The sequence below is a fragment of the Ascaphus truei genome, unplaced genomic scaffold (genome assembly GCF_040206685.1).
Source record: "Ascaphus truei isolate aAscTru1 unplaced genomic scaffold, aAscTru1.hap1 HAP1_SCAFFOLD_532, whole genome shotgun sequence".
Lineage (NCBI taxonomy): Eukaryota > Metazoa > Chordata > Amphibia > Anura > Ascaphidae > Ascaphus > Ascaphus truei.
Window position 1 is genome coordinate 150,432 of NW_027456863.1, and position 14,485 is coordinate 164,916.

Sequence of the window (14,485 nt, forward strand, 5' to 3'; positions counted from 1 at the left end):
TGTAGTTTGTGATACATTTACACATAAAATATATAAGCTCTTCATATGTTATAATGTTATGGACAGATAATGAAGCAACATACAGATGCTTCCAATGTTATTGCGCCATACACAACGACCGTTTCGACCTTAGTAGGTCTTATTCAAGTGAAAAGGCATTTTCACTTGAAAAAGACCTACTAAGGTCTAAACGGTCGTTGTGTATGGCGCAACAAATGTAATACTTTTGCAAATCCATGGAGCGCTTGATCTTTCCTTTTCACAGTTCAAGCTTGGATATTTGTGACAGGTATCCATTTGAACCAGCAGCACCGGTAATACTGTTTTGTTTATTTGACTAATGGTGTGCAGCATATTACTGTTCATTTGTCCAATGTTATTGCACCATTTATCGTGCGGCAAAGCACTAAATTGCCCCATAGCAACACGCAGCTCCATTGTATTGAATTGCAAATCGCACAACAACACATTCAAACTTGCAAGACAGCAGAAACACGTTATCGTGAGATAACAGGTGCAATAACGTGGGCTGCATGTGTATTAGATTATGATTACTATTAGTAATTTAGAATTTGTATTTACAATTGGGTGATAAGGGATACCACTTCTTTTTCTTATGTCCAAACCTGAAGTTTCACATTTTGAGAGAATTAAAGGAGTTACAGTATGTAGGAAAATTAACTCTTTTAGTGTTCGTCATTTGAAAATTGTGAGTAAAGAAATTTAGTTCACCTTTATCAGCATTATGCTCTTCCGTGTTAAAGCTCAAAACCATTATTATTTAAAAAAAACATTTTTAACACACGACTAACGGTGTCACCATTGTGCACATAACCAGTGCACTACAAAAATAAGTAAATTATATGACAATTATTTGTCAAGTGTCTGTAAAGCCCTCTGATTCTATGTTATTATAAGTAATCAAATATCCCTTCTTTTTTCACGGCAGGGTAGGGTTGACCAGACAATTGCTGTCTTCATTTTCCGACAAATATAGCAGAAAAACAGATAAACAATTGAATATGTATACTATTAAACTGTATACTATTTACACTATGGAGCCTGCGCTGTCCCCTTTGGTTTTGTAAACAATCAAATATGTACACATTTATTGCATTAATGTAACACCGTGTTTTACACTGGTAATCAAAATGTTTTGTACATGAACTATGAAAGGCAGAGTTGATATAAAGACACCCTATTATGATGGATATTACAAGCCTCTCCAGGCAGAATAGGATGCAATAATCACTTAATACATTTTATGTGACATACATGATTTAATTTTGTTGCTGGGGACTAGTTATGTAACATCTTTGCATCTTATGAAATGTAGTGCACTTAAATCACAAATTCATATAAAGGGGGTTGTTCTTTAAACTGTTATAGTACCGATCAGGGCACTATCGCGTGGAAACTCACATTGACTTCAACAGGCGTTTCCACATGAAAGTGTCCTGATCTGTATTATCGCAGATTAAGGGGTAACACCCACAGAACCATTTAGTCTCAGAGAAGAGTATAAAAAACACGTCATCTTGACATTTTCTCCCTTAGTGCTGGGGGTGATGTGGAATTAATACAGATATTGAATTGAAGAGCATCCACCTTAATCCACCTCAACTAGTTGTTTGTTGAAATCACTTTTGTGCCAACATTTTTTAAAAGGGCATATAGAACTACAATATCTTATGTCAAATGAAAAATTCTTCTTCCTCTTCTTTGCTATTGCTATGGTGTGCCTGTGATCTCTGCAATTGAAAAGCCATGGTCCCCATGCCAAAACATTTGTTTCTTTTGACAGCATTAGAAGATGGAGAGTCTCCTTGCTCAGAGGGCAAAAGTAAAGAGTCTCTGCAGTCTGCACCAGAGAAGTGGCAGTGTCCACAAGCTGGAATATTTTGCAGATCCCTGGCAAACCTGCAAATACAATCCTGTTGTCCCTCAAGGCTCATTACTGCATCGCCGGTGTCCACGTTGGTCTCTGTTTTTTTCACTTGTAGATAGTGCCTTGGCATCAATTTTTGCTGGGTATTGCTGCTGTCACCCACCGGCATGCCACGGGAAGTTTCACTTTGATCAGATGTGTCGTTAGAAATGCTAGAAGCTTGCTTGAATTTCAAGTTGTCAAACAAAATCTGCCCCTCTGTCTCCAATCTATTGGTCAGCTTCCTGAATGATAATGGGTGAGGAGTGCCTGGATTCACTCGCGATTCTTGGGCAGCTCTGCTGTCAGAGAGGCCTTGTATCTCTGACGTGCTGCCGTTAACCTATATGCAAAACATAATATGTAAAGAAAGTACTGTTTCAAAATCACAACACTGCATGATACCGTACCTCCCCCAACCATTTCGTCTTTTCAACGAAGTGAAGCATAATTTCTAGATTCCACTGTAGAATTGATCATTTTGGTCACGAGAAACTCACTCATTATAAAGATGAAACAATTGTAATAGGTCCAACACAACAATAAACCAAAATAGAGGCAGGTCTGTAAAGCTCTCTAAACATGTTATGGTAGATTGTAGGCTCTTTGTTGGAGTTTCCCTGTTTATTTCTAAAATATTTGACCAGAACAAAATACATGGAGTGTTACCTCGTATTTAAGTATATCCTTGGTTAGGTACCTTTGCTGTTTATGTTTATACTCATGTCTAATGCTCTTATCCCTGATGTAATCTCTTTGCCCCATAACATTTTCAGCTACGTATACAAAGCAGTCTTCTGCCATAGGACACCTCCTGCTCATTAAAGTCAATGGGCTATAGGAGTGGTTACCAAACTTTTTCGGTTCAAGGCTCCCTAGGGCGATCAGGATTTTTCCGCGGCGCCGAAAGTGAAAACAAAGTTGTATATACATACCCAACAGTTGGAGAGCGCAGTTGGTATGTCTCTCACACAGACTCTCACTCTATCAGACACGCTCACACAGACACGCTCACGCAGACACTCGCTCTCTCAGACACGCTCACACAGACTCTCGCTCTCAGACACGCTCACGCAGACTCTCGCTCTCTCAGACACGCACAGACTCTCTCTCACACACTCTCTCACACACACTCTCTCTCTCTCACACACTCTTTCTCTCACACACTCTCTCACACACTCTCTCTCACACACTCTCTCTCACACACACTCTCTCACACACTCTCTCTCACACACTCTCTCTCACACACACTCTCTCTCACACACACTCTCTCTCACACACACTCTCTCTCACACACACACTCTCTCTCAAACACACTCTCTCTCACACACTCTCTCTCTCACACTCTCTCTCTCACACACACTCTCTCTCTCACACACTCTCTCGCACACACACTCTCTCTCTCACACACTCTCTCTCACACACTCTCTCTCACACACACTCTCTCTCTCACACACTCTCTCTCTCACACACTCTCTCTCTCACACACTCTCTCTCTCACACACTCTCTCTCTCACACACTCTCTCTCTCACACACTCTCTCTCTCACACACTCTCTCTCTCACACACTCTCTCTCTCACACTCTCTCTCTCTCACACTCTCTCTCTCACACACTCTCTCTCTCACACACTCTCTCTCACACTCTCTCTCTCTCTCACACTCTCTCTCTCTCTCTCTCTCTCACACACTCTCTCTCTCTCACACACTCTCTCTCACACACTCTCTCTCTCTCACACACACTCTCTCTCTCACACACACTCTCTCTCTCACACACACTCTCTCTCTCACACACTCTCTCTCTCACACAATCTCTCTCACACACTCTCTCTCACACACTCTCTCTCTCACACACTCTCTCTCTCTCTCACACACTCTCTCTCTCTCACACACACTCTCTCTCTCTCTCACACACTCTCTCTCATACACACTCTTTCTCACACACTCTCTCTCTCACACACTCTCTCTCACACACACTCTCTCACACACTCTCTCTCTCACACACTCTCTCTCACACACTCTCTCTCTCTCACACACTCTGTCTCTCTCACACACTCTGTCTCTCTCACACACTCTCTCTCTCTCACACACTCTCTCTCTCTCACACACTCTCTCTCTCTCACACACTCTCTCACAGATGGTGCACCGATGCTGCCGGGAGGGGGGGAGGGGGTGGCAGTGCTGATGGGAGAGACAGATGTCTCCCGGTGCTGCTCCTACAGCGTGCGCGCTGGGCCTCCCTCTCGCTTACTTCCGGCGCTGCCAACAGGGAGACCCGGTGCCGGGTTCAGAGGTATTTTTTTTAAATTAACTAGCCCTTGTTCTCCGCTTCTGGCGGCCCTGATCGCGGCGCCCCTCTAGCCAAGCCGCGGCGCACAGTTTGGGAACCACTGGGCTATAGGGTGTTTCCAGCACCAGAAGGCGGGCAACAGGAGTGGCTCGGTGAGTAAAAGCAGTGACTACGTGAGTCATTAAGTGAGGTAAGGAGGCCCAGATCAGAACCCTGTGTCAGCTCCTCGTGACTGTGGGCAAATCCCTTTTTTTCTCTCTGGCCTCAGGCACCAAACTTACTGTAAAGCTCCACGGGGCAGGGACTCAAGGTACCTGCATATTTCTATGTACGGCACTGCATACAATGCCAGCGCTATATAAGAAGAAAAGGGTATTAATACAGTCCATTGCCTTGAATAGGCTGTGAGGTGCCTTCCAAGTCCAGAAAATGTCTTATAACAGAAGACGGCTTAGTAAATGTAACCTAAAGTGTCTTGTGCAAGATAACAAGCAGTTGACACTGGGATTTCAATCAAGTACTTCTACTCTATAGACGGTGTCTTTTTCCATGAAGGGTAATTACCATGTATCCCTACTCAGTTTCAACAGGATACATTGAATCACAGCATATGTTGATGTGTGCCTGGAAATGAACTTGTGTTTTAAAGTTCAATGCATCACCTCATCTCCTTTTCTTCATGCTAATATGTATATTTGTCAGACCTCTAATATTAATAGACCAGAAGCACTATTATTTACCAGAAGCAAGATTTTGTTCCCATCATAATCTTGGGTTTGCCATCTTGTATCGCTGATTGGCACGCAAGGATAGGGCAGCAAAGGAACCAGTTGGCCTATAGCTTGAACCATGAACTGGAGGGCACAGCCATCTTTCACTTCCACAGACATCCCAGGGGGAAGCTGCTTTAAGGAGAGCTCAACAGATACGTCTTTTGTAGAATGCAGCACAAAGAAACAGAAACCAGCCTTCTGTGCAGTTCCCTCTATCTGCAGAATCATTTCATAAAGTCTCACTGCATCTTCGTAGTTGTCAAAGCTGCAATATAGGGTAAGTCGCACGATTTCAGTGCCATAATGGACTTGTCTTATTCCCCACACAGGCATGTGGGAATCCAGACTATAAAAAGTATCATCGGTTTGGTTGGTGGGACAGTGTTTTCCTTGGTTGGGCTCTGGGTGCACGTAGTTCCAGGGGGGTAGGTGGAAAAAGCCATGCATGTGAGATATCCTCTTTTCGCCCATGTCCTCCCGGAGGAATAGTGTCACAGATATCCCTGGGAATTCAAGCCTCTTCTTGTGAAACTCATATTGTATGGTTGGAGCTGCTCGGGGAGACACGTGAAACAATCGAACATCTGGGCATATCCTGTTCAGAAGTTGTTCAACAGCTTGTTGTAAGGCAAATGAATTGCCTGAGCTGGTGAGCAGATGAACAGTCAGAGGCAAAACTATTTGCCTTGTATCCATTTAAAAGTCCCTGAATAAAAAAAAGGAAAATACACTGAGTTGTGCAAAAGCAGTAATGCTACATCTATCTTAATTTCAAAATAAATAAATAAATTACATTGAACTACTTACTATGTGTATAAAAAAAGGAATATTGTAGAAAAAATTCAAATTCACAACTCCATTCCGACACTGAATAGGTTGTACTGGCTCTGTACTTTAACCCAGGCTGTGCTGAAAAGCTGTGTAATGCGGCAGGCATAAGCTTAAAGGGGTCCTTGTTAAAATGGACATGAAAGCAAAAGGTGTGCTCATTTGCATGTGTGCTCATTTGCATGTCATTACCCAGAATCCCTGGCTTTAGTGGAAGCACTGTACGCTAAGAGATATTGGGGAAAGGAAGGGTTGCAGATCTCTCTTAGACACGTGAATGTGCTCACAAGTGGCATTTTTATTTGCTATACACTACAGTGAAGGGATTTAACCACTTTTTTTTTTAACCCCATAACTTATATAATGTGTGATTGACACTGAATAAGTAATTAGTAGTCCAACAAACCCCCTTCTGAAAGATAACTTATGCTGTATACAGTAACTACCTGGTTTAAAGGTAATGTACATTGTTGAGCTACCTTCAGTCAGAAAGCCATCCAAACAAGACCCATTTGTTAGGTAATAAAAAAAATAATGCTTACTCTGGAGAGAGCAGGAAAATGATGTTCTTCAGCGGCAAATCTGCAACACTCTGAACCAGGGCGCGCTAACTCCAGTCCTCAAGAGCCACCAACAGGTCAGGTTTTAAGGCTACCCCTGCTCAGCACAGATGGCTCAATCAGTGGCTCAGTGACTTGTCGGTGGCCCTGCGGAACAGGAGTTGCCCACCCCTGTTCTAAACATTTCTAATGAAAAACTCACTGGAAAGGTATGGAATTTAAAGTTTCATTTTTCTGTTTCGTTTATACAACTCAGCACGTCCATAATAAGTCATTGTTCCCTTGTTCCCTTTGATACTAGTGATTACTCAAGGCTAGAAAACACTAGTGAACATTTACGGATGATAGTTTACCATCCTATATGCCATGTCAGTGATTGCTGATAATATGAACAAGTTCATTAGGTTAAAAACAGATTTGGGGTATTGGATTATTTACAAGTTGTTCATTTTTGTTGTAGTGCAACATACCAATTACATACATGTGTTGTTGGGCATGAGCTTTCACATACAAATAAAGGCCCTACTCAAAAAGCTATCAGCTGTTCGTCTAATACAGCTTTGAGAATGAGGGACTATGGGTTAATACAATGTAGTCCGAGGGGGCCATTATCAGCGGTCCAAAACGCTGCAGTCAATTGGCATTTGCATCCGATAACAGCAAGAATACTTCAGGTTACTTTGAATTATCCACTAAATGTATTCTAAAGTAAGTACTCATGTGATCACAAAATCTTACTTACAGTACAGTACATCCTTTGGCACAATCTTTACGTCAGTTCAGAAAATCATATGTATAGAATGAAGTTTAGTGTGGCTGCATTAAAATATGTGTGGCATGGATTAGAAATGTAAACACAAACAGAAAAATGCAAAGCATATAAAATGATCTGAACCCATTATATTCTACTAAGAATGGGAAGTTACCCTTCCTGTTATACTGCAGAGGCCTCTACGTTAACAGGAAAAAAGGCCACTTCCTTTCTTTGTTTTCAACGCACTGTAGCTAGTAGACTGTTACTGATACAAACACTGCTCCCACCCATTGTTAGTATTTTAGAGTCTGCAGTGCAAAGTATTTTGCTGGAAATATTATGCTGTTGTCATGCTCCATGGTGCTCTGGGATGTCAGTTCTCATGCACTGATTTTTCTACCAACCTCTTCATGTACCTAACTGCCAACACCATTTCCTCCCCAGTTTATTTGTCCTTGCTTTATATGCTGGCTAGAGAGAATGCTGCTAGGGTTGCCAGATGGCGCCTCCAAAAATACTGGACACAATGGTAAAAGGTGCGACACGCTCGAGACACACACGCACACCTCTCTCTACGCTCCATACTGTTTCCTCCTCCCGGAGGCAATTGAAATAAGAAAGCCCCTGATTGTTGCCTTATTAGCCTCCCACAATATTGTCCTTGACGCGACACTCCCCTCATTGGTCTGGAAAAAAGGTTCTATTTCCCTGGTGACATCCTTCAAAACCTCCAGGACCTTAAGAAAAGATTTGTTTAGTTCCAAGCTGCTCTGGGTACTATAATCCTCAGATTTGTGATTATAGATTCTACTGGGGCATGATCTGACCAGGTTATATTGTGAATATTTGACTCGGAGACCTGAGGGATCAGAGCTGCTCTTATAAAAAATATAATCGATTTGTGAGTATGTTTGGTGGGGGGATGAGTAGAAGGTGAAATCCCTGGTCTGGGGGTTCACCTCTCTCCAAATATCTACTAATTTAAGTGAGAGAAGGCCTCATTTAAGAGCCTTAATCTCCTGGGATCTATAGTTCTGTGGGCCGGGGTTCAGGGCGGAAGATCTATTTTGGGTCGGATCTAGTGCGAGATTAAAATCTCCCACCAGAATAATTTGAGTTTTCGCCCAGACACCTAGAGTAGTGAAAAATGAATTGAAAAAGTCCACACTATTCTCATTTGGAGCGTACACTGTGGCTATGGTTGTTTCCTTACCATAAAGTTCTCTTATCAGAATCATATATCTGCCATCGCTGTCCACTTTCTTATATTTATATGTAAAAGCGACCCGATTGTGGAATAGTATTGCCACTTCCTTCTTTTAACCATCCCGGAGGAGAAATAAACCTCCCTGTATTGTCTGTCTAGATAGCTTGGATTTTCTGGGGATCTAAAATGGGTCTCTTGCAAAAGGTGGATGTCGGCACCATTTTTCTTAAAATCCGACATTGCCATTCTTCTTTTTTTTGGGGGCAGTTTAGGCCTTTCACGTTGAGCGAGATTACCTTAAGGGACATCCCATATTTGGGTTAGCAACGCTGGCGGACATGGTCAGTCGGGTTTGGGTTGCCCTGTAGAGCTCCTGTTATATTCATCATCTATTTGCTGTACCGGGGAGGGGAACAGGGGGAGGGGGACAGGGGGAGGGAACCTAAAAAAGGTGGGCAAAAACCCCCACAAATTAAAGAGTAATGAGGAAGGGTGTGCCTCAAGGGAGACACTCCTAATGCCCAACTGCCCTTGGGTACAAAATATGTGGTAAGGGGGAACCACCAAAAAAAACAAGGGCAACTGTGTCACTACGGACACAGACATATCTAGGGGGGTAGTGATTAAGACTTTATTGGTCTATCAGCTCCTGCTCCAGTCCCGGAGCCTCCTTGGGGTTTTGAGCCTAGTACTGTATATAGAAAAAGCTAAACTATACACAGCTCTAGGGCAAACATTTAGCTTGATACAAAATGTGACATTCAAATATTAACTTGACCTTGGGAACATAGTAACAAATGCAACCTTTATTCTTTTAACATGTTTTCACATATGAGAGGTTTCTGGAACAGCATTGTTGCAACTAACCTTCAAATACTAAGCATAACATTTAAACCTTTAGAAAAACAATTGAGTTAACTAGATGTACCAGCCCTTCATAACAGTTTGGAGCAGAAGAGTCCCCAGACCTCAGCATCGGACCTCCAGACCTGCTTTTCTCCAGTTAAGGGGGGGCCTGTCCAGCGGACCTCCCCTGGCTCGATTTTTTTTTTTTAAGTGTAGGGAGTCAGAGGTTTGGGCCGGTCTGAATAGTATCCTGGTGAGGGGAGGTGAAAAGCCTCCTCACAGGATCCGGAACCTCTGAACCTCTCAGGGCCTGGATATCTCATCCGCGGGCTGTTTCGCTGGAGAGTAGGGGTGGGGAGAGCCCCTCGTGGGAAACGTTGACCAGGAAGGGACCAGGGGGCCTCCCTCACCCGGGGAAGATCTCGGAAGGGAGGACCCCAAGCCTAGATGGTCAAGAAAGGCTTCGCCATCATCAGGATTTCTAAGTGTCTGGGTCTCCCGTTTTTGATCACCATGAGACCAAATGGAAAAGTCCATCTGTACCTGACATTGCAGTCTCTCAGTTTTGCCGTTACCTCCCGCAAGCTTCTTCTTTTGGCCAATGTGGATGGAGCAAAATCTGCGTACACCTGCAAAGATATGTTCTGGAACTTGAGGTCTCTGGAAGCTATAGTCACTGTGTTGAACGCCTCCTTGGTTTTGAAGTAGTGAAACCTTAACACCACATCTCTTGGCTTGTCGCCTGGTTGGAGTCTTACTCTCAGTTTTCTGTGGCATCTGTCCAGAGAGGGACTCCTCTGAAAAATCTGGGAGAGTTGACGTTGGCCACTTGCCTATGAAACCTTCGATGTCTGACTCTGACTCTGGGATCCCCCGGATCCTGAGGTTGTTGCGACGATCTCTGTTCTCCATATCTTCCTGCCTGTCTCTGACTTCCATGAGCTGAGCCTTTACCTCTTTGAGTTCGTCGTCCATTTGGGATTGGTGGGTGATTGTTGCATCTACCTTTGAATCTAGGGAGCTGGTACGTTCTCCGAGGGATATTTCTTCTTTAAGATCCTTCACTGCTTTTTGCATTAGTGACTCGATTCTGTTATAGTGTCACGGTTGCTCACTGCAACCTGGACTGAACCACGGGGCCGAAGTGGGCAATATATATAACCACCGCCCTAAGCCACGTGGGTGGGTCTGGATTGCAGAGTCGTGAACGTAGCAGGGTCAGGATAGGAGAGTGGAGAGGGTACGGGTATTTGCCTATGGTCCGGGATTATAGAGCGTAGAGTAATCGAGATCCGTAAACCATAGTCGAGGATAGGAGAGTAGAGTAGTCGTATCCGTAAGCCATAGTCGAGGATCGAAGAGTGTAGAAGTCCGTTTAGCCAAGCCAAGGTTCAGGGGGACAAGAAGAGACAGGTCAGGTACAAGCAGGGTCACAACAAGGTAAGCGAGATAATGAGAACAGGTACTCGGGCTGCAAGTGAGCACAGTGCATAGAAGGTCTATGCTCATCGACGACCAGAGGGTGACTGAAGCCTATATACAGAAGGGAACCAATCAGGATGAACAGGGAGGAGTGTTAGACGTAAGTAGACCTGTGATAGGCGGAGGCAGGATGAAACTCAGGTGTAGCCCCTTTGAGATTAGTCCAGGCATTCCTACTGGTTCTTGTCTCTTTAAGAGACGTGCACGCGACGGGAGTACGGCGTGCTGAGGCACGTGTGCGGATGTGAGCCGCCGCACGCCCCTGGGAGCCGGGGATGATGCGCTGCCGGGACGGAGGCGGCCGGAGGAGCAGAGGGGGCGGCCGCGTGGTCTGACCGGGCAAGGAGGCGCAGGTGAGTGAGGGAATACAGGACACGGATGCGCAGTCCTGACATATAGAAGGCAAGCAGGTCAGATTTCGTGAATAGATTCTTAATCTCCACCCCCAGTTCAGAATCTGAGTGTTTTCGAGATGGGCCCGCTCCTCATGCTGCACTGAGTGGAGAAGGTCTGCCGTGCATTTTAAAGTATTCTCGCAGTTCGCTCTGATTAGTAGATTAGACAAGGCAAGATTGCTAACAAAAGCTTAGAAGCCCAGGATCTTTCGGAGCATGAGCCTCAGGACGCCATCTTAGCTTGATTTGTCCAGGATGCTGAGTGCGCACCCTCTTCTCTTGGGGGGTACATAGTCCCCAGCGAGGACTGTCTTGAGTGATTTCTAATTCTAATGTGAGCGGGGTGGGGAAGGCGGAATATTGTTTCCAAGCTTTGGCCTTTCACTTTGAGGTTTGTGTGAGTTGGTGCAGTTTGCAGGATATGGCTGACCGTTCCTGGCTGCTCGTCTTTATTGATAATAGTTGGGTGGGTAGCTTTTTCTGTGGATCCCCACAGTGGCTTTGAAGTCTTCTATCACTTTCTTAAGAGGGGGGGAGGGGGGATTCTCTTGGGGGTTGCAGCTCTGATCCCCCAGCAGATTGCTGGTGAAAATCTCATCGGGGGGGGGGTAGGAGAGAGGCCTCCACTCTTCCACCAGATGGCGCCGAGTCTCGGCGTGCCAAGGCAAGATGGCCCCTCCTCCCCGCCCTGCTCCCTCTTCAGCAGCCTTGTTGGCCTGTAGCGCGCTGTCAGGAGCCTCTCCCTATACTGGGGCGGCGATCCTCCGCTAGCGGCACCTTCCGCATCCCCCTCTGCTTCTAGCTCCCCCTTCCGCAGGGATCGGGCAGCTTCAGTTCTTCCGCTTTGTGGCGTCAGCCTCTCTCGCTGGCTGTGGCACTCCGCCTCCCCACCACTTGATCCGCTTACCTGCGGCAGCTCCGGAGTGCAAACAGCCCCACCGGTAACCTCCTTCCGAATGAGGGCTGTGCAGCTGTGCGGGGGATCCCCGGGTCACGCGCGGGCGGCCACCATCTTGGGGGATTCGGTAGCCAGAACCTCTCCCAGGGTGGATTAAAGCGAGTCGGGTGTAGAGAAGCCCCTCAACCCGGCTACCCCTGAGGTTTCAGGTCTCTCCCTGCTCGGTTCGAGTTGCGGCTTGCAGAGATGCTTTTTAAATCGTTTTTCTGGCCAAAACCGACTCCTTGCTATGGCGCCGAGCCGACCTACATCTGCTCAGCTCGGTCTTGGCTACGCCCCCTTAACATTTGTTTTTTTACATTTACTGTTTCCATGGTAACTAAATGTTTGGCATGGTTTTAGCTTTATCTAACATCTTTGCTGAAAAAAAAAATTTTTAACCTGCAAACAGTCAACTCAAATGTATTTGATTGATTAAATAATTAAGATGCAATTCTAACAGTTAAAACTGTTAGACAAAATTAAAGGGCAGGCAATCATTTTTAGCATCAACAATCTGATAAAATTCAGAGACGTATCCCTCTTAGAAATAATGTAATTTTTTTTTTAAATCCAGAATCCCAACGATTTCTAACGTTGCCCTTGCACGCTGGCAGCTGTGTTTCTCTAGCGTTACAATTATATTTCCTGAGGGTAGCCCAAAGCATAAGTGTGAATCTGCTACTTAGAGCATAGATTCTAACCAGCTCCTCTGATGGTAAATGTTGTTCATTCTAAGAGAAACATTGCAATACACAGAATTCTGCCAAACAAAAAAAAGCCATTTCCCCCCAATCCGCCCCCTCCCAGGATTGCTGAAAAAAAGATCACAGATATCCCCTGTAATTCCACTAATGTTAACTCTCCTAGATGGAGAGATTGTACTTCTAAATTATAGTAGCTGTATAAATCCTGGAGAAAAGTACATTCAATGTAGGTTGTGATATCTTTTAGCAGACAAACATTAGCGTTCTTCATAGATTAAATTGTAGTGCACAGATGGAGAGATTAAAATATAATCTAAATCTCCACTGACCTGTCAGAACACTTTCTACCATAGCTGTTTTCTTATTGTTGACAGAGAGTCCTGTAGAAAAATGGTTTTCGTGCTGTCTTTTTCTTCTGGTGCCTTTCTCTCTCCTTCCACGTACAGTACTGAGCTGGATGAGGAGCTGTCCTGACCTTTTCTCTGTGGTACTTGTGCTGGGATAATGCCCAACCTTTGCAGCAGCAATAAAAGCAGAGACTGTGCGGCTTTTGTCAGACAATAATTTATGACACACGTTGGCAATGCTTTTCCCCCCTCCTGCTGGTTTACACTATAAAAGGAAATACAATAGCATTTTAAAAACAAAACTGAAAATTGGTTGGTAACATACAGTATTTAAGAAATGCAAAATGAACATTAGTGAAATTGTTTATTAATCAGTTTTTGGCAATAAATAAAGACAGCTGGTTCATACCCTTAACTTTATGAGATAAACATGTTGAAGTAATAAAATGTTTTCTTCTATAGGATAGATATTGTAAACTGCGCTGGACATTGCAGAATTTACTAGCATACATTCTTCCTCAGCACCAGAAAATAGTGACTTATGATAGGTGTTATAAAGGAACTGGCACTATAGAAGTAGGGGAATTAATGCAAGAGTACATATTGTGCAGTGATATATATATATATATATACAGTGTTCGACAAACCTATACATTTGCTCGCCCCGGGCGAGTGGATTTAACCCCCGGGCGAGTAAATATTGGCCCAAGCAGCACACGTTTGGTACTAGGTGGCGAGTAGATTTTTTTGTGTGGCGAGTAGATTTTTTGGTGATTTGTCAACCAATGTATATATATATATATATATATATATATATATATATATATATATATATATATATATATATATATATATATATATATATATATATATATATATATATATATATATATATATAAATTGATGCTAGCCAGTGTCAGTATGTTGGATTGGCTGTTAAGCAATGTGGGCTGTATCTGGGATTGCAATTTGGATTTTCTTGATTGTTGTCAGGTGTTTTTAGTATGTGTTAAGGGGTATATATGGGTGCTTGTGTCAGTCTGAGGTGCACTGCCCTGAGGAAGGTCCCGTTGGGAGGACCGAAACGTTGGCGGCCCTGTGTCACGTAATACACTTTTTTGATATCAACATTGCAGTGTGCTGTCTTCTTTTGGCTATCAGGATCTCCTGGTCACCATATGTCTATATATATATATACATATATATATATATATATATATATATATATATATATATAGTGGCATAGCAAGGCGTGCATGTGCCCCAGGCATACTTTTTGTATTGTTTGGCCGTGCATGCACAATCGGTTCTTGCCAACTGCGCATGCGTGATCGGCTCTTTCATATTGCGCACGCGCCATTGGCATTTGCCTAACGCGCATGCGCGATCAGCATTTACCTACCACGCAAGCGCGATTGACATTTGCCTACGTGC

General features: G+C 44.0%; 1 protein-coding gene across 1 annotated transcript; it reads right to left on the bottom strand.

Annotated features, from left to right (window-relative positions):
• Window positions 1-897: 897 nt before the first annotated feature.
• On the bottom strand, window positions 898-13,207 carry LOC142485090 (protein FAM124B-like). Its single transcript, XM_075584296.1, has 3 exons — window positions 13,034-13,207; window positions 4,956-5,694; window positions 898-2,270 (listed from the first exon to the last, which is right to left on the bottom strand). Exons 2-3 carry the CDS (start codon window positions 5,682-5,684, stop codon window positions 1,695-1,697), a joined length of 1,305 nt encoding a protein of 434 aa, XP_075440411.1. The 5' UTR covers window positions 5,685-5,694; window positions 13,034-13,207; the 3' UTR covers window positions 898-1,694.
• Window positions 13,208-14,485: the final 1,278 nt, after the last annotated feature.

Bases quoted from the DNA above. Each gene is read 5' to 3' on its own strand.
- LOC142485090 (XM_075584296.1), bottom strand. From the start codon at position 5,684: ATGGATACAAGGCAAATAGTTTTGCCTCTGACTGTTCATCTGCTCACC. The intron at 2,271-4,955 runs GTAAATAATAGT...TTTTGCATATAG, and splicing joins GGAACAAAATCTTGCTTCTG to GTTAACGGCAGCACGTCAGA.